Source organism: Crassostrea angulata, chromosome 8, assembly GCF_025612915.1.
Source record: "Crassostrea angulata isolate pt1a10 chromosome 8, ASM2561291v2, whole genome shotgun sequence".
NCBI lineage: Eukaryota > Metazoa > Mollusca > Bivalvia > Ostreida > Ostreidae > Magallana > Magallana angulata.
This window is the reverse complement of record NC_069118.1, coordinates 40,589,550-40,616,138: the sequence shown is the minus strand read 5'-3', so window position 1 is coordinate 40,616,138 and position 26,589 is coordinate 40,589,550. Positions and strand designations below refer to the sequence as shown.

Genomic DNA, 26,589 nt, shown 5'->3' with positions numbered 1-26,589 from the left:
CGACTTTCTGGTGGACAGCAGATTCCTGTGAAGCTGGGATTTCCAACCAACTACCCCCCCCCCCCCATTTTGGTCCATACCTTCGCTGGAGGATTTTTCGTGGTATTTGTGGTGCATGGTGTTCCTGGACATTGTGTGTATATGTGCAAACACTAGTGACATATCGGTAACTTTATATCAAATAATATGTTGACATTATTTGAAATGAACAATAGTACAGATATTATAGATTGATCATGATCATATGCTATGTCAAATATTTTTTCTGGTCCATTGGTGTTGAATATTTTCTCAATACCAGATAACTCTGTTCTATGCATCAGTACTTCGAAAGGAAGCATTAATTTTCACGTATTTGTGGTGTGCATTGAATTTGCATTTTTTCTCATCTAACATTTCTAATGCCATTTTTAGCATGTGTATATATTTTCAAAATTTCATGGCATAATTTCATGTGAAAATCACTACAGTATTATCAGTATGGCATCTGGTGGAAAACCCATACCCATAGTTGACGAGGAGGAAAGTGAAGAGGAGACTGTTCTTTCAGAGGAAGGTGAGGGAAAACGACTGAAAACGCAGACAAAGAAAGGCATGGAACAGTTTTTGACATTTCTTAAGAAATATAGTTCTCAAGAGCAGAAGGCATGGACAATGATTGAAGAAATCTTAGTTGATATAGATGAAAATATAGACCAGAAGAATTTTAAAGACTTACGCAAGATTAAAGCAGAGCTTCAGAAATTTAAACGTACTTACTTTGATTGTGCAAATGACTTTCTTTCATTTCTTAAAAGAACAAACACAAGAGAAAGTAATGAAGAATTTTCTGTTCAAGAACCAAGATTTCGTAAACGTTCTGACATCATAGATCAGCTCATGAACCGTATTGAGGACGCCCTTCTGGACGCAGCAGACACCATATCACGAGCAAGTGGTTCCGAAGGATCCCGATCACAGAGTAGAAGTTCTGTCAGTGAAATGTCAAAGTCTCGTGTTCTGTTAAGACAGAAGGCAGAAGCAGAAAAAGCTAAATTAGCTTTCGTCAGACAGCAAGTTGACCTTCAAACCGAGAAGTCAAAAATTGAAGGACAAATACAAATTCTGAATCAAACGTGTTCAGCAGCAATCGCGGATGCAGAAGCCAAAGTGTTCGAAAGAGAAGAAAGTGAAACCAAAAGTGAAAGAAATTCCATCTTAGATGAACTACCCAAAGACAGAGGTCAGCGTGTTGCAGATTATGTGGAAAGTGTTTCTCGAGATCAAGAATCAAGTGTTAGATCACATGTGAACCCAAAAATCGTTCAACCAATTCCCTCAAGTTATAACTTTGATGTTCCTTTAAGGAGGATTCAGTGGAAACTGTGACTAAATTCTTGTTAAGGAAGGAAGTGTTGTTATCCCGGTTTAGTAACTTTAATGATGAACCAGAGGCTTACAACGCATGGAAACTAAACTTTACCTCAATCATAAAGGACCTGCAGATTTCAGAATTCGAGGAACTTAAGTTACTTGTGAGATGGCTAGGACCGGAGTCCTCTAAACATGCAGCGGACATCCAACAAGCAAACGCCGGAAATCCTGGAAGGGGACTACATCAGATTTGGGCAAGATTAGATGAGAGATATGGGGCAATCGAACTCATCGATGATTCATTAAAATCGAAGTTGGCCGCTTTTCCGCAACTTATGATAAAGGACCCTAAAGAACTTTACAAACTGTCTGATCTACTGACACAAGTGGATGGTGTGAAGAAGAACCCTAAATATTCAGCAGCATTATCCTATTATGACACCTCTCTTGGAATTGCACCAATAGTAAGCAAACTTCCTTATCAATGGAGAGAAAAATGGATCAACAAGGCCTCAGAATATAAGGAGCGTCATAGTGTTCCATACCCACCATTTACATACTTTGTGAAATTTATACAAGACTTATGTCGTGTGAGAAATGACCCTGGATTTCAGTTTAGTGAACCAACAAAGAAAGAGACTAAAACCAAAAACACTGGACAGATTCGTTCAAGAAAAACTGATGTTAAGCCTAGCAAGTCAACAGGACAAAGAAAATCATGCTTTTTAGAACATAGAGTTGAATCCAATCATAATATCAAAGACTGTCGCAAGTTTCGTACCCTTCCTATCGGTTCAAGGAAAAAGCTTCTCAAGGAAAATGGAATTTGCTTTAGATGTTGTGATTCCAAAGAACACTTAGCAAGAGACTGTAATGTGAAATTAAAGTGTGACATGTGTCAAAGTGACAGACATTGTGGTGCCTTACATGTTAACAGTTCCCAGGGCGGGGAGGATAAGGAAAATTCGCATGGCGGGGAGAACAGTATATCATCTTTTACAACTAACTGTACTCAAGTCTGCTCACCCGCATTCAGTGGCAAATCTTGTGCAAAGATTATTTTAGTGAACATTTTTCCAGTTGGCCGTGAAGATTTAAAGAAAAGAGCATATGTGATTCTTGACGACCAAAGCAGCAGGACACTTGCGAAGTCATCATTCTTTGACAAGTTCGGAATCAAGGGACAAGAAATTTCATATACATTGTCATCATGCTGTGGTTCGGCCATGGTCTCTGGGAGACAAGCCTTTGATTTCGTTGTATCTTCAATACAGAGTGGCGAACAAATACACTTACCATCAATTATTGAATGTGATGACATCCCTGTTTCATACGAGGAGATTCCAACCCCAGCTGTACATTACTGAATTCAAAATCCACTGATATTCCCAAAAATTGACTGACATTGTCTGACATCTACTGTATAACCACTGTACCCTACTGTAAATTCACTGTACACCCACTGTACAGAGCTACTGTACCACACTGTATCCCACTGTACCCCACAGTACAGAGCCACTGTACTCCACTGTACTCCACTGGACAGCACAGTACCTACCCACTGACCAGCACTGTACCTCACTGTACACCACTGTACGGGGCACTGACCAGCACTGTTCCCCACTGTACCCCACTGTACAGGGTACTGACAAATACTGTACACCACTGTAACCCACTGTACCTAGTACATGTATGTTTTTATAAGTTATTATGTTTAAACAATGAATTGAATATTTACTTTATTTGAGACCAAAATCTGGATTTGTTATGATTCTTTCCTTTTGCTTACAAGAGAGAAAATGGGCTTCTATTTCTTTAAGTTCGTATATAATTACATGCGCGGTCAGAATTCTTTCCAGGGAAAGGGCAGGGATACTTGTTTTCTGGGGGAGCTTAGACATATTTTGGATAGTTGTACTATGTAAGTTTTAAAAAATTAAATTATCCCCTGACCCCCACCCTCCATTCTCCGATCCACGCATGTATTTATCTTAAAACTTGGAATCCAATTATTATACAAAATATAGCAACTTATTCAATAAAAGGGGGAAAATATTTTTATATATTTCAAAATCAATGTTTTAGTAACAGTTCCTAAATATCTAGTTGATTTTTCTTTACAATTAATTTCATTTAATCAATATTGTCACATAAATATTAGTATATATGTTACATTAAAGTTTTAAAATTAAGAGAATTTTAAACTATGAATTACAATCTATAGATAGTTTTAAATTATCTGCATTTTAAAACTTTAATGTAACATATATGTGGAGGAGGGGCAACTTTTTCAACGATAAAAAAAAATTCCACCATATTGCTCAACATACTGACTTTTTTTTCAAAAGAGAGAAGATAACTGGTCTGGACTTTAAAATGTCTTTGAAGTTTTACTTCACAGGACGATCAGCGAGTCAGTATCTGTGTATAGTATACATACTTTCAGTAGATCAAAAGGTGTGAATGTCCCAATATTCAACCTTGTAAATTGTCAGTCTGACACCTTGTTCAAGATATTATGTAATTCCCTTATAAGGGTATTTGTGGTCTTTAGATTATTAAATCCATTTGAAATATATTTTTTTTAAAAACATAACATGTATGAACAAACGAAATACTCTTTAAATTAATCATTTTAGATGCGTTTTTTATTATTTAAATCAAGTCGGATATTAAACATGTTAAACATTTATAAATCCTCACCCCCCCCCCCCCCCCAGTCGCTGATATCACAATAAGTTTTGTGTTAAATTAAAAATGCAAATATACCCCCTCCTTCCCTCCTCTCTCTCTCTCTCTCTCTCTCTCTCTCTCTCATGTTGTAACTATTCTCCCCCCCCCCCCCCGCGCACCTTAATTAATAGGCAAACATGTTTGTTTTCTCTTTCCGTAATAAGTGAATTGTGTAAGGGTCGGATAAATGAGAAAAATAGTTTTATTATTCAGTAATTGAAAATACGCAATTTATTTTTGAATCATGTTGAATGTATATGACCTAATAAATTTCACGACGATAAATGAGCATGCAGCCCAAAACATGCATACAAAATTTTCCTTTTTAAAACAAACTTATGAGCTATTAAAGCTGTATTTACTGATTATACACTCAATTGGAACTTGTTGCACGAAAACGTCACTCCATGGAAAACGAACTCCATTTGTTGTCATGTCACGTCGATGAGTTTTATTTTCGATTAGTTGACTTTCGATGAGTTGTCGCATTCGGCGAGTTGTCTTTCGATGAGATGTCCGGCACCGGTTGTCATCGTATAATGGCTGCCTTTACATTCAAGTGAATATTTTTACTGATCGTATGATTTTCTTATACAATTATCTTTGTTAAAATTAACGTCTTAAACAATGTCAAGTGCTAAACACAATGAACTGAGTTAAATCTTTAAAGCAGAATTAGTTTACTGACATTTTTAATTGTGCTTTACACACGTGCTCGGACGACATTTCCGTATAAAATCGCTTCGTATGGTCATTAAAACAAAAAGATATTCAAACTATGACGAATTCTGACTTATTATTTATATCTTGTGTAATTTTTGCTTCCCGTGTATAGTGATTAGCAGCGTTCACGATCGCAGGTAGACTTCCATCCCCGGAGGCTTTCACACCTTTAGAAATTAAGCCCCGCCTTCCCCTGAGATTTACCACCCGGTAAAAAAGTTTGGCCTTTAAAACGATCGTTCGTTTTTTCTTCTGTTTTTTTTCTTCATTTACTGAAACCGGTATATTGTATCATAGCAAACATTTTGAATCTTCTATAAAATCTCTCTCTCTCTCGCTCTTTCTCTCTCGCTCTCTCTCTCCATGCTAACGTACGCATATTTTTAGTATTTAAATTAAGTACTACCGGTAACATGTAGTAATGTTGACGGCGGCTAAATCTACATATTGGCATTGAAAAAATTAAAGTATGTATTTATCTTTAGTTTCGGGATAATGTCCATAGATTCAAATGATTTGAAGTTCGTTATTCCATGATTGTCTTAAGAATTCTTACTGATTGAAAGTCAACGCTAAAAGTAATATTTTATATCGACAGTGTACTGTCTCCTTCTTTGTGTATGTCTACAGAAAAAAATCGTTTGTCTGTCTGGGAACAACGAAAAACCCGGAACTAACAAAGGCTCAGACTATACACACGGCCGGGTGACTGTGTCAAGGTGTGAAAACTGACCACCTGTGTATATGTGTTGGGGCCTAGGAATAAATAGATGTAAACGTCGGGGAAATACACTGTTTAAACAAAAAATCGTTTCGACATTACACAGTACTGCAAGGGGTATCAAGCGGATTCGGGACGAAAAAGGGGGGGGTGATATAATCCATATCATTACATTTCATTTTTCGACTTAAAGTTGGCAGATATTTTTTTAAACCACGGGGTTGGTTGGCAAAAATAAACGTAAGACATAAAGAAAAATAATCGATATGTAAACGAAGCAGATTAATAGACAATCAATGTCATTATTCTAATCGATTTCTGATAAATGGATCTCTCTCTCTCTCTCTCTCTCTCTCTCTCTCTCTCTCTCTCTCTCTCTCTCATTCATGAATTTTCTAGAACTTGAGGCCCCGAGTCAGAAAGGTATAAGCACGTTAAAATCCCCTTACGGCATCACAACCGCCACTTCCAACATAGATTTTGTGGATTCTCTGTTTGACTGTTTTTAGTGGCTAAAACGCAGCTTATAAGACACAGAGAATTAACAACCCAATCATTTAAACGAGGGCTTGTCATGTATCATGAATAAGAAATGATTATGTAACCTTGCTGGTTTGGGGGGGGGGGGCGTATTTTCGAATGACTGGCAGAATGAACATAATGACATGTACTTTTTTAATAATCAGATTCAACATGTAAAATTCAATACTTTCACCTTATAGCTAGGGGAATTATCATACTTTAATGATCGTAACATTCAATAACGATAGACATTTATTAATAAAGAAAACGTATTAAATAAATTGTACGACCTGTTGCATTCTTCTGTCAATTTATCTGTATACATAATGATAATGCTTTATACAGCATAATAAAAATAAATATCGAAGAAAAAAAATATACTGAAGATTTAAAAATCTGATTTTTTTCTCAAATTAATAAAAAATGTAGTACAGTGCCGTACAGTGAGGGTACAGTGATGGTCAGTGCCCGGTACAGTGGCGTACAGTGGGGTACAGTGCTGGTCAGTGCCCTGTACAGTGGCGTACAGTGGGGTACAATGGAAGTCAGTAGGACTGTACAGTGGTGTACAGTGGGATACAGTGCTGTTCAGTAGAAATGTACAGTGGGGTACAGTGGGGTACAGTGTAAGTCAGTGAAATGTACAGTGAGGTACAGTCAATGTACAGTGGATGTCAGACAATGTCAGTCAATATTTGGGAATATCAGTGGATTTTGAATTCAGTAGTGGTAGTTAAACCATACAAACATTTATCAGACTTGGAGTCTGAGATCCCACCAATAGACGATAAAGCAGAAGTGATTCTTATTGGACGGGATGTTCCCAGTGCTCATCATGTGCTGGAACAAAAGATTGATAAACTAAACCTACCTTTCGCACAGCGACTTCCCTTAGGCTGGGCCGTTATAGGAGAATGTTGCCTAGGTAGAGTACACAGACCTCAACATGTGGTTGTGAACAAGACTCAGATTTTACCGTCTGGACGAGGAACTCATTTTACCCCATGTTCATCAAATCTGAGAATTTCAACATATCAAGATGATACAGACATTCAGTGTTCGTGTAAGAATTGAATTCAGCTTTCTCAGATCTTTGAACGCACCAAAGACGATAACATTCCAGGAATGTCAATCGAGGACAGAGAATTCTTAGAAATCATGAAGAAAAAGTGTCATAAAGATGAGAAAGGACATTGGTCAGCTCCGTCACCATTCAAGTTAAACAGAAATAGACTACCTAACAACAGAGAACAAGCGTTGAAAAGGACTTATTCACTGCTGAAAACTTTTAAGCGTGATCCTGTGAAAATGAACTTAGCCATAAAGTTTATGGAAAATGTGTTTGATAATGGATTTGCAGAGGAAGCTCCAGAGGTCCAAGAGGGAGAAGAATGTTGGTATCTTCCCATATTCCCAGTATTCCATCCAAAAAAGCCCAACAAGGTCCGTATGGTTTTTGACTCTTCAGCCATTTATCAAGGACATTCCTTGAACTCTTCCTTACTTCAAGGACCGGATCTTACTAACAATCTACTCGGCGTACTTTTGCGTTTTCGTAAGGAGCGTGTCGCCATCACTGGAGATATAGAACAGATGTTTCATATGTTTCACATTAATGAAGAACACAGAAATTTCGTTCGTTTCATATGGTTTAGAGACAATGATCCTACCAAGTCTCTTCAAGACTACAGAATGTGTGTACATCTATTCGGGAATTCACCGTCACCCGCTGTCGCCACATATTGTCTCCACAAATGTGTAGAAGAACCTTGTGATAGTGATGTGAAATATTATGTTACAAGAAACTTCTATGTTGATGATGGACTGTCGTCTTACGATACAGACAATGAAGCTTTAGATATTTTGTTAAGAACACAGAAAATTCTAAGAGATAGAGGTAAAATTAGATTTCACAAATTTGCCTCCAACAGCCAAATTGTTATGGATGCTTTGCCACCAGAGGATAGAGCAAAGGATTTAAGCGATGTACATTTAGATCTACATACAACTCCTGCACAGAGTAGTTTGGGCTTAATCTGGAATTTATCACTAGATGCTTTCATCTTCTCAACAGATCTCTAAGATGTACCAGAAACAAAGCGTGGTGTGCTATCTTGTTTACATAGCCTGTACGATCCTATAGGATTCCTGTCACCTGTCATTTTGGCTGGAAAATTTATTTTTCGTGACATTACACAGTTACAACTTGGATGGGACGATCCTCTTCCTAGAGACATAATCCTGCGTTGGCGGTCATGGCGAAGCTCTCTTCATCACCTATGCGATGTGAAGATACCTAGGCGATATGTTGCAGTATCTATGAAAAATGCTGAAAAGATCGAGCTCCACACCTTTGCTGATGCATCTGAAAAAGCTATATCTGCTGTTACCTACATCAAAGTTACAAACACGGGAGAAACCTACATAGGATTTGTAACCGGAAAATCTAAACTAGCTCCTCACCATGGACATACAGTTCCAAGGTTAGAACTATGCGCAGCTCTTCTTGCAACAGAAATTGCTTCATTTGTCGAGCGTCAACTTGATACACAGATTCATGATATGCAGTTCTACTCTGACAGTCGTGTCGTATTAGGATACTTATATAACAAGACCAGACGATTTCACACGTACGTGTCAAACCGAGTCCAACGGATACTTACAAATTCAAAATCAGAACAGTGGACCTTTGTGAAATCAGACCAGAATCCAGCTGATATAGGAACACGTTCTGTTTCTGCAAACGAGCTTGCAACATCTGTGTGGTTAACTGGGCCAAAGATTACTTTGGATCATAATCAACAAGATTATTCAAAATACCCGTTATTGGAACCTGATAATGACTGTGAAATAAGAAGGACTGCCACTGTAGTTAAGACAAGTGTACTTCATGGATTGAACTCAAATGTGTTCATAAGATTTTCCACCTGGGATTCTCTAATTCGTGGACTATCATTCATGCGTAATGCTATTCGCCAGAAAATCAACTTTGAAAAGCTCAGTCAAACAAAGCTTTACCAAAGTATGGAGAAGATTGTTATCAAAAGTGTACAGTTTGAAGCTTATGGACAGGATATAGAAAGACTTAAGGAGCACAAACCAGTCACCAAAGGTAGTCCGCTACAAAAACTAGACCCTTATCTGGATAACGAAGGTCTGCTACGTGTAGGAGGCAGAATTCTCACCGGAGATGTACTGGCTGGATCCAACGGACCTATTATTGTTCCGAAAAAGTCGCATGTAGCAAGATTGCTTATAAAGCACCATCATCTGAAATGTAAACATCAGGGACGTCACCTCACTGAAGGTGCTGTGAGATCCGCAGGTTACTGGGTAATGGGTGCCAAGAGACTTATTTCATCATTATTAAACTCGTGTGTAATTTGTAGAAAGTTACGCCGTAAACTTGAAACACAGAAAATGGGAAATATACCTGACTTTCGATGCAAGCCATCACCACCGTTCACGTATGTGGGAGTAGACACCTTTGGGCCCTGGGAGGTGACAGCTAGAAAAACTAGAGGAGGAGTTGCTAATGCTAAAAGATGGGCAATCTTATTTACATGTTTGACGAGCAGAGCAGTACACATAGAGCTGGTGGACGAGATGACATCCAGTGCCTTTATCAATTCCCTCAGGCGTTTTGTAGCAATGCGCGGTAAAGTCACTGAGTTTTATTCAGATAGAGGAACTAATTTTGTTGGAAGTACAGATGCACTTAACATCAATGCAATCAACATAGAATCTCCAACCCTGAAGAAGTATATGGTGGAAAATGGCTCTACTTGGATATTTAACCCCCCACATGCATCCCATATGGGAGGGATATGGGAAAGGATCATTGGAACAGTGCGCAGAATTCTTAATGCTATCATCATGGAGTCAAAGAAACCACTTACACATGATGTTTTGAATACATTTATGTATGAAGTTTGTGCTATTATCAATAGTCGACCATTAGCGAACGTGTCGGTAGATCCAACACAGCCATCAGTTCTTTCCCCTTCAGTATTGCTGACACAAAAGACTGAAGTTGATTATGGACCATTTCAAGCAGTTGATGTGAAGGACATGTACAGATCATCATGGAAACACACACAACTATTAGCCAACCAGTTCTGGAAAAGATGGCAGCAAGAATACCTTTACAGTCTTCAAACCAGGCAGAAGTGGACTTATTCTAAGGAAGACATCAAAGTTGATGACGTAGTACTCTTAAAGGATTCTGACACCGTTAGATACGAATGGCCAATGGCAGTTGTTCAACGTACCTTCCAAGGTAAAGATGGACATGTTCGGAAAGTAGAGCTACGCACTGTTAGAAACGGAACTTGTATTACTTATGTGAGACCTATCACCGAGATAGTTCACTTATTTACACCTTAAGCAGAGTGACATTATAGAACGTCAGGCGGGGAGTGTAACGTCACCGGAATTTACGGTGCCGGTCAGTTTTGGGTTTCTAATTTACTTGGTGATAATTACATCCGGTAAGCTGTTTCTGGGAGACATTATTTCCCGCGCGTCTGGGACGCACAGATCCATTTGAAGACCCTCTACAGCGTCAGGGACGCTTCGTCTTCCATATTTTCGTGGTGCAAAGGCGCAACGATGTATGTCTTTTTTTCTTACACCTACATATTTGTAATATTTTCTGATTATTTATTTAAAACTTCATTCAAGATTTTTGGCAAGTGTGTATGAAAGTGCAGTGTTTGATAAATTTTTCTAATTATATTAGGTATAGTTAGAATGTCTATATGTTGTTAAATTTCAGTTGTTACCGTCAATTTCCTGCTATATTGGCTGAATAAAGAATGTAAAAAGCTGGGCGTTTTACTTCAACATACAAAATGGGCCTGTGGCAGAACAGTCAATGTAAACAGTTCTATTTTTAGACTACGGGTACAGCACTAAAAGCAACTATTTATTTGTATTAAATGCATTTACATGATTTATTAACCTTAGTAACATTTAAAGAATGTGTTTTTACAACTCACTATCTGAGTTTTTACGACATAAATGCGTGTGTGTGCATTTGATTCTGTTTTATAGTTTCAAAGTCGATTGTGACGCATTAGGCTATAAAAAATGAATAAAATCATTGTGTAGCAAGGAATTTTCTAAAATTCATTATTTGTGTCATGTTGTGTGTTATCTAGATTCCTTGTAATTAATACATACCTTAAAGTTGAATCGCTTGTCCTCAGAATATTCCTTTTGCATCGTTGAATTGCCTTACTCTGTTCGCCATGATTCGCAAACGTCAAAGTAAGCAGACGACTGATGACACAAAATTTCAGAATTCAAAGTGGCAACAGCCTTCGGCCGGAATAAAACCAGTATCAATTGTTTGCATTTAAGTCAACGCATTTTTGTTTAATTCATTTTCTTGGCCGATGCTTGTGACCATATCAAATTTTTGAAAAAACAATGTGAAAAATCAGAAAAAGTTAGTGTTTTCCGGATCCCGGATAGGTTTGGGTATTATATATCTTGATGATAGGGCTACGATCCGCCCAAATATTTTTGCATACTTGTCCCTAAGATCATGAACTTTAAAACCATATATGGATTATTTAAATCATCTCTCTTTATTTTTGAAGCATTTCATAGGGCCGGTTCGCTATAACTAACGTACCCGGCTCTTACTTGATATCGTGAATCATGAATCAATGTGTATTAGAAACTTATTTTCTGAGAATTGAGTAAGTAATGATCGTTTTAAAACTATTGAAACTATTAATAATTATATCAGCCCGAACATTTGCAACTGTTATATAATATACGGTAATTTGTTTTTATATAAAGGTTTGTTGACGTTGCAAAAAAACCAAAAACAAAACAAAACAAAAACAACCAACAATTACCGAAGGAAAATCAAAGCAAACAAACACAAACTTCGAAAGTCAAAAAATATTAAAACACTGTTTGTTCCCTCCACACACATGTTGTAATATTATGCAAAGTTTCAATAATTGTAAATTATTTCCTGCTGATTGAAATATTTTCCCTGTACTTTTGTAGGGCGTATTTTTGGCCTCAAGAGACTCGATTCTGAAATAAATTCATGTAGATTTATAGATACGTATTTATGCTATTGCGTATTTAACTTTCTCCCGTTTCTAATTAACAAAATATAAAATATAGTGCTAGTGCAGTAGACTTGAAGAAAAAGGTGACTGTAACACCATGGGAGTACGTTTGGACTATTGGTTTTCCATAATTGTTTCAATATTTATTATTCTGACATTAGCATTGACCGAAACCAGCTGCGATAGCAAGATAGGGTAAGATTTAATTCAGCTCAGCTATTGATTGTTTTTAAATTAAAAGGTTATGTAAATCATAATATAACAATATAAAAGAATGTGTAGACATTCATGTATAATTTGTCAACCTTCAAATGGTTAAATGACCATGAACAATTGTTTAAGTTTTTTCATGTTGATAGTTCATTCATATATCATATAGCAGTTAGTTTCAATAATTTCTTGGTTGATGGATTTCCTGATACATATATGTAATCATATTTTTCACAAGCTACGAGGGATATTTAAGAACAGAAGCCGTTATTTGAAACAGGGTATTTTACTCAAGACTTTTAGAGTATACTAGTAAATGAAAATAAGCTGACCGTCCATCGTGTTTAAATACGAAATGTATATAGCATATTTATTGAAACCTGAACAAAATGATAAAAAAAAATTCAAATTGTTTAAAAAATATCAGCATTGGTTGAGTATCACTTGAATTTCTTCCCCAAACCCCCCCCCCCCCCCCCCCCCAAGCTGTTAGATTTTTGTATGTATAACAATTAGCTTAAATGTCCATTACACACACTTCTCTTTTCTATCCAAATTGCTGAAAATGACATTTTTTTCCCTAATCCATGCCTTGTTTACACAACAAACACTTTGAAAAGAGAAATTTGCTTATCGTCAATTCAACCATAGTCTTTATAATAATGTATATCCATAAGAGCAAAAACGTGGATTTCTAGGACAAAGAATAAAGAAAAGAAATGCACTGTTAGAAATTCGCAAAACTTATTATCAGTTAATTATTAAGACGGAATGGTTGTTATTTAGCACATTCAAAAGCACTATTGTCCTTTATTTTTTTTTAAACATTATTAAAAGAAAATGCAATTGATATGTTATGGTGAGACTTTCGAGCTAATAGCGAACTATTGAAAAGATGTCTCCTCAAAATGTTTTGGTTATCCTCCTATACCTTAATGAAAACATATAACGGCAATATAAAAGAATTAAACCAACATTTTGGAGTTTTTTTTATGGATAATATATATTAAGTTCATATATTTAAAAAAAAATATGGAGATGTAAAGAAGAACTTTTGAAAAAAAAACAATGGATACTAGTATATCATTACAAAGAAGATATATATATATATATATATATATATATATATATATATATATATATATATATATATATATATATATATATATATATATATATATATATATAAACAGTGACTGTAATGAAAGTTTCCGCATGAATATTGCATTGAGTTGTGCTATGTTATTTGATATGTGAAAGGACCCTACTTGTGGAAAACAGGTCAGAAAAAGAACAAAACAAACTGACGTTTTTAACAGATCTAGAGTTTTTGTTCTCAAAATAACATGTTTTTGATTAATAATTTTCCCTAAGTTATCAGAAAATGATGTCAACAGATATAAATCACACGAGAAATAGGTCAGACTCTATTCCACAAAATGTTATCGTCTGTGACCGACAAACAGCTCAGTAACAGCTGCTAAGCCAGTCTTTGTCTATCTGTATAAACCTTTTCTTCCCCATTCCATCGTCCCTTACAGACACATGGAAAAATAGAATGTGCTTTCCCAAGAGAAGCTACATCCATGTCTCAGATATACAATGCAGGTATTTGTATTTAAGTGTGTCAAACATGTGTCAAACACAAGAAAACTGAAAAACAGAGGGAAAAAAACCCAAACAAATCTAACCATTGTACCAAAATATCATTCATCAATACGTATCATCAATCATGTCGTATATGCAATACATGTACATGTATTCAAATTTAACATTGTCTAACATGTGTCAGATAATTGTCATACATCTGCTCTATAACCTGAAAAAGACAAACAAGAAAACCGTAAAACAGAAAAAAGCAGAAAAAAAGACCAAAATATCTTATATCAATTCCTAATTTTCAGAACTGAAATTAATTGCGGAAATGATAACAATTATTAACAGGAAATTAGCAAAATTAACAGCTGACGTTAGAATTAATGTCGCAATTGCAAAAAATAGGTTATATTTATTCCGATGAATGACAAAAAAAAATAGAGGGGAAAAAAGATTGCTGTCCGTGAGTAATTGAATAAATAGCACATTGTTGTATTTTTGGTATAGACTAGTTGCTTGAAATAGCATTTTTTTGTATACAACATGTAGTTAGAGCGTCTACGTTGTTTAAATAAATATTATGCCTACATTTTATTATAATTAACAGAACCGAACTTATGTGTAATTCAAATGTAAAGTGTTTCCCTTTTAAAATTCTTACAGACATATTTCCCCTTTACATGTGTTGACGTTCTTATTGCAACATCAACAGGGAATTTATTTTATTTCAGAATAGTATCCGAGAGTTTTATACTATGTTCTTTGTTTTGAAATGGTCTGGTTGATTTTAATATTTTTCCTTGCTGAAACTGGCGCCATTCAGTGTGAGGGGGATGGGTAAGAATATTTTTTATGCTTTGTATGACTCTCATCATCGTTGTTGTAATATGCACATACATATATCAGTATTAAAATTGTGTGATGTTGTTGTATAATATTGCACTTTCATGACGTTAGCAACAATGCCTGCCAATATAACATGCATCACTAATATCGTACTATTATTGCATATTATATTAATCAGAAACTGGTGAAATCGTGTCCTGTAAAAGTATCATTCAATTAATTATTTTTTTTCAATAGCTTTATATCTAGATATAAAAGGTGTTTAAATATATTTTGTGATTCCGTCTCTTTAATATGTGATAGTTGTATTCAGATTAAAATGTTGCTTAGACGAAGAGTGGGATGAATTCCTAGGAAAATGCAGAAGTAAGTTAAGGAGGACAATTGAGAAAAATATCAAGACCAGTCAAAAAATATAGATGTATATTTTAACACGCATTGAGCTAACCTATTTTCTCAAAATAATTCCTATTTCAGGTTGTAAGCCGGGCTATTTTAGTTTTAATTGCAACCAAACTTGTAAACTGCCTTTTTATGGAATTGGTTGCCAAAGTAAATGCGACTGTCCTGATGACAAATGTGATTTTGCAAAAGGTTGTCCAGGCAAGTGAGCTAGTTTATTAGTCTCGTGACATAGCAAATAATGTATTCCGCGGTAATACATAAATCGAGCGATCAATTGGACTGTTGATATACAAGCATATGTGTTAAATGTATATACGTTAAAGTAATTATAAGGATTTTTTCTTATCTTTAAAACTATAAATCTCAGATAAGTAAGTGTTTATAGAAAATATTTGCAGCTCTATTAATAAACAATTTGAACTTTTTTGGTATGCTTTAATAGAAAAAGAAACAAGCGGGGATGTTTATATACCAGATGATGTGAAAGACTCTAGTACTACGTCCTTCACCATGGAAACTATGGGTAATTTGACAAATGATATGAAAAGAGATAAAGATTCTATTTTGCTGGAACATTCTAGAACCTGGTTTTCAACAAAGAACATCTCTATATTGATATTTTCCGTAGTTGGTTTAATTTTGATAACGATTGCTATTCTGTTTACTCGAAAAGTGATACTCAAAATATATTCTGAACGGCGAAGAAAAAAATGTTATGAATGCCCAACCGACAGACTATCAGAACCAGTTCATTATGAAGTGATCTCAAATATAGTAGTTTAATACACTGGCGAGCGTTTCGTTCATTTCGACAGCCCTGCATACAAACATATATGTTTAGTTAGGTGATAGATTATTGTGATACATCTTATGAAACATTCAAGAAAAAACAAACATGAACACATTTTCAATTATCTGCCAAACTTTCGTTATTATTTTGTCGGTGCGCTCCCTTTGTTTGTTAATATACCCCGTGTTATGAGAAGCAATGTCATGTTTCTCTTTTTACTTCAAGCTTAATTGGCAGTCAGTTTATTTTGATGGTGATTTAATTTGTTTAAAAATATTGGTGGATTTTTTCTTACGGTCAATTGAATTCTTGAAATGAAATGGAAGCAAAATTTAATAGTTTGCGATTTTATATTTCCGCGATTTGATGCAAAACAGTTGAATAGCGGTATTAAGTACTCGCGCAAAATAATAGATATACAGTATTAGAAAACCGGAGAGCTAGGACTTAACAATCATCTTGAAACATCTTAAGGCAAACAAAAGGCAAAATAAGTCTCTGTAACCAACATATGTTTTACTTTTACAAAATACAAATAATTTTTATTTTTTATGTTTTAATTCAAAAGTGAAAATGACAGATAAAATGTTTAACACGACATTATGTTTTTTGTGACTCATAAATGAAATAGTAGTAATAATGACACATAATTCAAACCAAGTGTTTCGTTTTAACATTTCACTTTGTTAAATGCTTTGTCTTTAACATAATAAGGCATACTTTGGTCTTTGATGTCTTTAAAATTGAATATCATATGGTACATCTTTATATATATTTAATCAAAAACATGTTTGAGACATGGAACAAATAAAGTTTTTAACGTGTTCAGAATTTGATTCTAATAAAACTTTTCAACTCTAAAAAGGAAGTCAAAAGATTGATTCCTAAAACGAATTGTCACATCTTATAATTGATAAATATTACTAGACTAAGTATGTGAATTTTCATGACCATTCAAATTGACTCAAAGATCCAGGAGGAACCAAGAAGCATCAAAATTGCACAAAACTCTTGATGTTTCACTATATCTGATACAAACAGTGACTGTGATGAAAAGTTTCCGCATGAATATTGCATGAACTTTATTTCCGGAAATGATTTTGTCTTAGTATGTTATTGAGTTGTGCATTATGACATCAACATTAAATTGGGTTTGGAATTAAATATATGGAATGCTTTGAAATAGTTTGCCATATCTATATGTTATTTGATATGTGAAAGAACCCTACTTGTGGGAAACAGATAAGAAAGAGGGCAGAACAAACTGACGTTATTTAAAAGATCTAGAGTTATTGCCCATAAAAAACGTGTTCTTGACACGGCAATTTTCACAAAATTTTCGGAAATTGATATCAACATATATAAATCAAACGAAAAATACATGTAGGTCAGATTCTATAAAGAATTCAACATAATGTTATCGTCTGTGACTTCCGACAAACAGCTCAGTAATATCTGCCACGCCAGACTTTGTCTATCTGTTTTCAAAAACATTTCCTTCCCCATTCCACCGTCCCTCACAGACACTTGGAAATATAGAATTTGCTGTCCCAAGAGAAGCTACATCCATGTCTCAGATATACAGTGTAGGTATAGTGTGTCAATTTTCACAAAATTTTCGGAAATTGATATCAACATATATAAATCAAACGAAAAATACATGTAGGTCAGATTCTATAAAGAATTCAACATAATGTTATCGTCTGTGACTTCCGACAAACAGCTCAGTAATATCTGCCACGCCAGTCTTTGTCTATCTGTTTTCAAAAACATTTCCTTCCCCATTCCACCGTCCCTTACAGACACTTGGAAATATAGAATTTGCTGTCCCAAGAGAAGCTACATCCATGTCTCAGATATACAGTGTAGGTATAGTGTGTCAATTTTCACAAAATTTTCGGAAATTGATATCAACATATATAAATCAAACGAAAAATACATGTAGGTCAGATTCTATAAAGAATTCAACATAATGTTATCGTCTGTGACTTCCGACAAACAGCTCAGTAATATCTGCCACGCCAGTCTTTGTCTATCTGTTTTCAAAAACATTTCCTTCCCAATTCCACCGTCCCTTACAGACACTTGGAAATATAGAATTTGCTGTCCCAAGAGAAGCTACATCCATGTCTCAGATATACAGTGTAGGTATAGTGTGTCAAACATGTGTCAAACACAAGAACAACGAAAAAAAAGAATAACCAAAATATCATTAATCAAATGCAATTTACAGAACAAATTCACTTATCTAAAATTGAAATAGGAGAAAATTCGAACACATTGGTACCAATGCAGAAAAAGGTGGTTTTAATTTACTCTAATAAAGCAAAACACCACTTTAATGTTAGAAATGTTAGAAATGTAAGTGCATCATAAATTTAATGCTCCACAATTTCTGTGTTACAAAGATCAACATTTTATTTATTATCTTTACTATGTTAACAATGATCGCTTTGTTAAACTTTGTCTAAAATTATAAAAGTAAAGTGTTAACTACTGATATTAATTGCCGAAATAATAATGCTTTACTCTTTAAAATGATCATATTGATTGTTAAGGTTTCCAAATATGTATCAAACATTCTGTTATTGAAAAACAAACATTTGATTTGTAATTACAAAATAGTTAAATCAGGAATCGTTCATAACATGGTGGTTTTACGCACATGATCACAGTCCCCATAAAAATGATGGCTTTGTTAAACTGTGTCCAAAATTATAAAAGTAAAATGTTTACAACTGAAATTAATTGCGGAAATAATAATGCTCCACTCTTTAAAAGGATCATATTGATATTAACAGGAAATTAGTTTAGATTACCAAATATGTATCAAATGTTCTGTTTTTTGAAAAAGCGAACATTTGGTTTGTAATTACAAAATAGTTAAATCAGGAATCGTTCATAACATGATTTTACGTACGTGATCACAGTCCCCACAAAAATGATCCGTAAATGTTTGAATAATATTTTACAAATGCATTAGATTAGAAATAATAGAATACGCGTTCAATATGACAACAAATGTGAATTTTTATAATAATACTATTGTCGTTGTATATCGGTTATTTATACATTTCGCAAGATTTTGGGAAATCATCTGGTGTTTAATTAAGTGCGTAAAAGACTGACATTTAAAGAACCTGTTGTCCAATACAAATAGCCTTTCGGGGTTGAAATCTCATTTTGCAGAATTTTAGTAAGAAATGTTGAACGGATCACATGCAATTACTTTAGGTTTTCCATAAACACTGGGCTTTCAGAATTCGAACGTAACAACAATTGGTTTTTATATTTCTTCCGAAAGAATACCATATAAAGATCTGTACATAATCACAAAGGCGAAAATGTAATAAATATAAATGAAAATAAGAACAAGTGATGTCAGTGACCTCAACTGTAAATCACGTAATGTGTTATTTAGCACAATTGCAATCATTTAAATAAAAGATCTCAATCAGCAAAAAAGTCAAGGAAAACTTTATGAAAGCGTCTAAAGAACGACTGTTCTTTATACTACATAGTTTAATTGAACAAACTTTTTTAAATAAAAAAAAACAAAACTGTATCATATAGATGACCAACGTTATGTACATATAAGCATACATTTTCACATGTATGCATATCTTAAAAAACGTGAATGAAATATTAAAGGAACCTTAAGCTGATATCCTGACAAAATTGCAACATCTCTAATACTTTTATTAATTATTTACCATTTATTATTTTTGATCTAATCGATTCTAAACACCAACATGGTACTCACTCAATACGTACTTTCTCCTGTTATGGAGAAATCTAATCTGAAGCAATTAGATATTACGTTGAAAACGGAAACTTTCATCAATGAAATGCTTTACTATGTGATATTTTAATTTAGCGCAGCATGAGCTATAAATGATTGTTTTCATTGTCAACTAATCTTGTCAAAATTCCAAAAAAAGAAGTTTATCTTTTTTAAAAAGATTAATCTCTAACCCTATCCAGGGGATACACTCTTGTTTCCAACCACCTCCTACCCTTTTACAAACATCATCAAAGTAAAGCCCCATTGCATAAGAATATTTAAATGTGTTGTCCTGGTGACATGCAGCATTATTGGTATTAGGTGAGCTAAAATAATTGGATATTTGCTTCCGATTGTCCATAAGACTCAAAGATATTTCAATGCATAACAAATTGTCTCTCTTCACTCCTGCCGATGTTTTTTTTCCCCCACTTTGTATATCCCGTTATACATTACAATGGAAATGTATGTTCGAATAGATATGACAGCTTCATATTGCAAATGTTCATCATCCTTTTATCTAAACCTTAAATAAATCATACAACTATGTATCGGGTGGGAATCGCAGTCTATACTAAACGGCGTAGTGCTTGTGTTCGTAACTTAAAGTGTAATGCATTTATCAGAGGGAACATGCTGAATCCACCTGTGCATTTAAACGCGGGAATATAACGAGTTCAATTTGATGGTATATTTATAATACGTCTTTGATTTCTTTACTTTTCTTTACAACGCGAATGAAAAGGAAGCACGAGCAAGCAGAGTATATTTATATACTGTCAAACTGTTGGTATTGCAGGTACATGTACTTATAACTTCAATACTAGGACTGGATACTTTAGTAATATTCACATTTATACCAAATTACTTGATATCGTGAATTATGAATCATTGTATATTAGAAACTTATTTTCTGAGTATTGAGTAAATAATGATCGTTTTAGTACTATTGAAACTATTAATGATTATATCAGCCCGAACATTTGCAACCGTTATATAATAACGGTAATTTGTTTTTATATAAAGGTTTGTTGACGTTGCAAAAAAAAAACAACAACCCAAAAAACAAATACCCAAGGAAAATTAAAACAAACAAACAAAAACTTCGAATGTCAGAAAACATTAAAACAGTGTTTTCCCCTCTACACACATGTTGTAATATTATGCAAAGTTTTAGTAATTGTAAAGCATTTCCTGCTGATTGAAATAATTTCCTGTACTTTTGTAGGACGTATTAGACTAGATTCTGAAATAAATTCATGTAGATTTATAGATAAGTCTTTATGCTATTGCGTTTTCAATTTTTCCTCGTTTCTAATTAACAAAATGTAAAATATAGTGCTAGTGCAGTAGACTTGAAGAAAAAGTTGACTGTAACACCATGGGAGTACGTTTGGACTATTGGTTTTCCATTAATGTTTCAATCTTGATAATTCTGACATTAACATTGACCGAAACCAGCTGCGATAGCAAGAAAGGGTAAGTTGTAATTCAGTTCAACAAATAATTGTTTTTAAACTCAAAGGTAATGTAAAACAATATTTAACAATATAAAAGAATATGTAGACATTCATGTATAATTTGTCAACCTTCAAATGGTACAATGACCACGAACGATTGTTTAAGTTTTGTTATGTTGATAGTTCATTCATATTTCATAATAACAGTTAGTTTCGAAAATTTCTTGGTTGATTGATTGCCTGATACATATATGTAATCATATTTTTCACAAGCTAGGAGGGATATTTAAGAACAGAAGCCGTTATTTGATACAGGGCATTTTACTCAAGACATTTAAGAGTATAAACATATAGCAGCTAACCGTCTACTGTGGTTTCATCAATATTCGTTGAATACCAATTTTCGTGGATTTCGTTCTTAAGTTGATCCACGGAATTAAATGTGCATTGAAGTTCAATTTCAACTAACATATTGTATTGATAGGATCATTGGCCACGAATTTACGTATCCTTGAAACTGTGGTTTTTAAAAAATCCACGAAAATTGGTACCCACGAAAATTAATGAAACCACAGTATTGTGTATAAATACGAAATGTCTATTGCACATATATTGAAATCTGCAAAGAAAATTAATGAAAAGAGTAATAAATTCAAATGGTGTTAAAATTATTAGTGTTGGTTAAGAATCACAAGAATTTCCTCAACATTACCTGGGATATGTAAATATCCCACCCCGAGCTCTTTTTTGTATGTGGAACAACGTTTAGGACAAAGAATAAAGAAGTGAAAAAATGCACTATTAGTAATGTGCAAAAGATTATAATTAATCAAAGACGGAAAGGTTACTATTTGGCAAATTCAAAAGTACTATTGCCTTCATTTCAGTTTTTTTTTTCATCGATGTATTAATCATTGTTAAAAGAAAATCAGATTGATCTGTTATGATGAGATTTTCATATATCATCACACAATAATAATATCAGCGTCAAATATAGAATCCATTTGCATTTACTAGTTTTTGAAAACGGTTGATATTCAAAGTGTGTTAACCAATATTAGTGTTTCTCATTGGCAGAGATTTACAGGAGTACATCAAAAACCCAGAACCTCAACATAAATACAAGTCTCCGTATCTAGTCAGCTTTTTCTGATCATAATTCAGCAACATTATATGGATACAAATTTGAAATTGGTTGAGATACTGGTATTGAAGAGACTCTGCAAAATACATACCCGATAGTCTCATAATCGCTCTTTAAAGTTATGATTTCCTGTTGTTTTTTTATGACTTTTAATTACCTCGATTTTTTTATGAAAATGTTAGCAGAAAGCTCAAATCATATCATACTTATTTATTATTGTATTGCAAAAAAACCTGCTAATATGCTAAGTCTGCATGTAACTTTAACTTTTGTAATTAATTAGATGTGAAAAAAAATCATTATTTTTTGTCAGAAGAAAAATGTCTCTTCTAAGGGATAAATAGTAGTTCAACTTTTGTACAAGATAACAATAATTCAATTTTGCTTCAATTAAGGCTTCTTAACGACTTTTCCAACAAAAAGAAGGTCATTAGAATAAAATAAAAAAAAACATGATATTTTTTGTCATTTTAGTAGAAAATAACATTTTCGTTAAAAAAAATGCAGCATTAAAACTGCAGCTCATTTGGCTTGACAATACTTATCATTAATCCACAGAAAAACGCCATTTAAATGCTATCAAGAACCTGTTTGGAACGAAACCTCTAAAAACTGTTCAGGTAAGTTTCTTTAAAAAAATGCATATATATCAGATAGGACAAATTCTAACCGGTTTCTCGTAACCGGTTACAAAAATAGTAATTGGTAAGTCGGATAAAATGAAAATGATATACATTTAAAGGAATTTCATTTCAATTTTGATTTTTAAATTCGAAGCTGTTCTCTAATCAAGTTAATTTGGAGGCTGTTTAAGTCCCAGGACTGAGATCGTGGAAAGAAATGAGTCTGTATGTGTTATTGTTTTTTATAACACCAAGTGCTTGTCTGTTTAACTTAACTTTTTGTTAATTGTCAATAAATGAAACAAGCACTTTTGAATCCGTTACAGCTACAGGTAAGGGTACGTTGAGCGTGTTTGAATTACCTTAAAGTTTTCATTTAACCTGGCATTAATCCATTACATAAAAAATGCAATTTTCTTAACAGGCACATGATGTATGAGATCCAAACATATGCTTATTTTAAACGACAATTTACATATAAACCTTGTCTTGGACAACATTTGAATATTTTTTTTTAATTTAGAAGTTGAACTGACCACAAAATCATGACATGTGGAAAAATACTTATTGACTATTTGCCCGTTGTTGAAGATATGTCCTTAAAAATAACCATCAAATGAAAATTCTATTTTAAATTTTGATATACAAATACATTGAATGATAATATTGTGATCATTATTAAATTTATTTAAAAGAAATAATACACATACATCAAAAAATCTTTTTTTTTTAATACAAGAAACGGTTAATTAGTTAGAACGAATTGCGATTAACATGTAAAAAAAATTCTGCAATCGGTTGCCCATCCTCAATTTATATCTTCATAGACAAAAGTTTTACATTACCAACCGGCATTTTAAAATTTACCTAATGATTCTATGATATGGGGCAAATGTATCATCTATCAACATGTATGCATATCATAAATTATATGCTATTATCTTGTTATATTTTGAGGATGTAAGCCTGGGTATTACGGTAGTTATTGCAGTCAGTCTTGTAAGTATCCTTCTTTTGGAGCTGGTTGTCAACAAAGGTGCACCTGTCGTGAGGAACAATGTGATTTTTCGAATGGATGTTCAAGTAAGTGGTTTGTCTGATGTCATTGTAAAAGGAAATGTATTAATAAAATAGGAGTATACAGTTCGACTCTTTCACAATTACAAGATCCGATAAAATTCCATACAAACTAAGTTGGATATTTATAGATAATCACCTATATGCGTATACCGAAGATATGATCTTTTGTTTTTAGATAATAAAAAAAATAATCAAAGTAAATGAAATAAGGTGATGCAGATAAAAAAAATACCCATAATATGCAAGTAAAATGCAAGTAAACAAATGCCAAACTGTTTAAGGTTTTTTTTTGCATGGCCTATTATACAGACTTTTTTAGTCTAATGTACAACACCACAAAAGTAAAAACATTGTGTAACACAGTATACATACTTTAAAAAGCTTCAATCATTTTTAGACAAGACAACGACCATGTTCGTCATAACTTCCATTCTCATGTCAGCGATGGATAAAACGACTGGTGAAATGGATAATAAGACTGTTGAAATGGAGAAGAATACTGTTGAGATGGATAGTAAAACTGCTGAGATGGATAGTAAGACTGTTGAGATGGATAATAAGACTGTTGAGATGGATAATAAGACTGTTGAGATAAGCAAACCTAAAGAAACCTTGTTCCATGGCATATTAAGTACACTGTTTAATACAAATAACATGTCAATAATGATTGTTTCTGTAGTTGGCTTGATTTTGATAACACTTATGTTTGTTTTCGCGTATAAACTGATACGAAAGAAATGTTCACAAAGGCGTATATTGAATTGTCATAATAAAGAAAATCTTCCAGGTGACAGCATGCATGAACCAGTACATTATGAAGAAATTCTAAATATAACAGTTTTATCTACGGTAGAAGGTCATGAATCAGTTAATCAATCTGACAATGACTAACAAAAACGAAATGTTTGAATAAATTTAAAAGTCATCAGCTTAAACAGAAAGCTTCAAAATGAACTATTTACGAACAGCTAAACAAGAGAATAAATGATGTAAATATAGTATACAGAATCATATTAAATAATATGCTTGACTTATGGACCATTTCAACGTTATTTGAATGGAAATGTTGACTGCAACTTTAATGAAATATCTGAAAATAATGTGAAATGCTTTAATATTGTTTTGTAAAATATTCCATTATTCCATAATTACTTAAAAGATACCTGCCTTTCAGTAGGACTGTCATGAAATGGGGAAGTAGCATTTTAATGCTGAGCTTGTGCCTTTTAATAAAGACAGCAAAGATATTTTTTTTTATTTTTATCCTTGAGTAAATGCAATAACAGAACAACTTTTATTGACTAAATATTTTGATTAACTATAAATAGAACTTTCAATACCTGTTTTGAAATTAGATTTAACACCATGTGAAAAGTTATTAATTTCTTGCTCTTTATACTCATGTTAAAAATAACCAACTTTTTTTTTCCTTCCAAGCTTAACTGTTTGCCCTCAAAACGTCACTTTTTTCGAATCGGAGCGGGTTTTTTATTACATTCAACGGACCTACAAATAAGAATGAAATTACTGAAATAGTAGAGACATCTATAGGATACTTTTTTTAGCTGGTCAATACTAAACAAATATATTGACTGGTCAATATACTTTGGACAGGTACAAATTTGAATAATTGTTTCTCAATAGAGGAACTTGTTATACCCTTGTTACACCCTTCTATATACAAAAAAGTCCAGCATGTAGATTGTTTGATTGTCACTGTTAAAATTCATTAAATTAGTAGTGGTATAACAAAACACTTCTTGACTGTGGTCGAGGGCAACATTTGATCTGTCATACCGGCTCACAAACTTTTCCCGAGGACTTTGGACTTTCGGCAACAGTTGGCGATCCGGTCCACTATTCGCCCTACAGTTGCCCTTAAACACAGTAAACAACTGTATAATAGTAAAATATATAACTCAGTATAACAAAAATGTATAATTCTTCTGGTTGACTTTTAATGAAAACGTGATAAGTCATACGACAGTAATATACAGACTTAAGTGTTTGCTCCTAAATTGAACCTTTCGTGCACCTGTCTTTATCAAACTGGAGGCCCCATTTGCAATATGTGTATTGGTAACATATATTTAACCCTAAATATATAATTCTTTAACAACCAGGATGAGATCTTATTCCATTACAATGTCAGAATCTGTTTTTGTACGATTTAGAGTTGCAATGTTTGTATGTGATGACATGTATGTGTATGTTTATAATATATACGTGTAAATAAAATTAGATTATCAATAAACGATTAACAATCTAAAGAAGGTATTTACAGTATAATAATTGCATGTCTAGGTTGATAAGAGAAAAGATTAGTACATAGGCGTATCTAAAATGTGGTTTTGTGATTACATGTTTATCCGAACTTCGGACATTTGAATGAGAAGTTATGTAGAACTTTGGCGAGGACCCTATGTAACTTCGCAATGTCCTGATATTGGTGTGTACTAGATGACAAGTATTGGATGAATTACACATATGTTATTCCACACTTG

At 33.6% G+C, this 26,589-nt stretch overlaps 4 protein-coding genes across 4 annotated transcripts; all 4 read left to right on the top strand.

Annotated features, from left to right (window-relative positions):
• Positions 1 to 404: 404 nt before the first annotated feature.
• Positions 405 to 8,134, top strand: LOC128160966 (uncharacterized). Its single transcript, XM_052824243.1, has 6 exons — positions 405 to 556; positions 839 to 1,364; positions 1,412 to 2,708; positions 2,824 to 2,926; positions 6,810 to 6,982; positions 7,133 to 8,134. The coding sequence occupies exons 1-6, from the start codon at positions 481 to 483 to the stop codon at positions 8,132 to 8,134; spliced, it is 3,177 nt and encodes a 1,058-aa protein (XP_052680203.1). The 5' UTR covers positions 405 to 480.
• Positions 8,135 to 9,049: 915 nt separating this feature from the next.
• On the top strand, positions 9,050 to 10,942 carry LOC128160074 (uncharacterized). Its single transcript, XM_052823340.1, has 2 exons — positions 9,050 to 10,665; positions 10,830 to 10,942. The coding sequence occupies exon 1, from the start codon at positions 9,077 to 9,079 to the stop codon at positions 10,436 to 10,438; it is 1,362 nt and encodes a 453-aa protein (XP_052679300.1). The 5' UTR covers positions 9,050 to 9,076; the 3' UTR covers positions 10,439 to 10,665; positions 10,830 to 10,942.
• A 3,377-nt stretch (positions 10,943 to 14,319) lies between these two features.
• LOC128160535 (multiple epidermal growth factor-like domains protein 10) lies at positions 14,320 to 17,244 on the top strand. Its single transcript, XM_052823873.1, has 4 exons — positions 14,320 to 14,790; positions 15,113 to 15,165; positions 15,277 to 15,402; positions 15,647 to 17,244. Exons 1-4 carry the CDS (start codon positions 14,726 to 14,728, stop codon positions 15,985 to 15,987), a joined length of 585 nt encoding a protein of 194 aa, XP_052679833.1. The 5' UTR covers positions 14,320 to 14,725; the 3' UTR covers positions 15,988 to 17,244.
• A 3,801-nt stretch (positions 17,245 to 21,045) lies between these two features.
• Positions 21,046 to 25,028, top strand: LOC128161252 (uncharacterized). Its single transcript, XM_052824494.1, has 4 exons — positions 21,046 to 21,257; positions 22,941 to 23,002; positions 23,963 to 24,088; positions 24,483 to 25,028. The coding sequence occupies exons 1-4, from the start codon at positions 21,160 to 21,162 to the stop codon at positions 24,974 to 24,976; spliced, it is 780 nt and encodes a 259-aa protein (XP_052680454.1). The 5' UTR covers positions 21,046 to 21,159; the 3' UTR covers positions 24,977 to 25,028.
• The last annotated feature ends 1,561 nt before the right edge of the window (positions 25,029 to 26,589 follow it).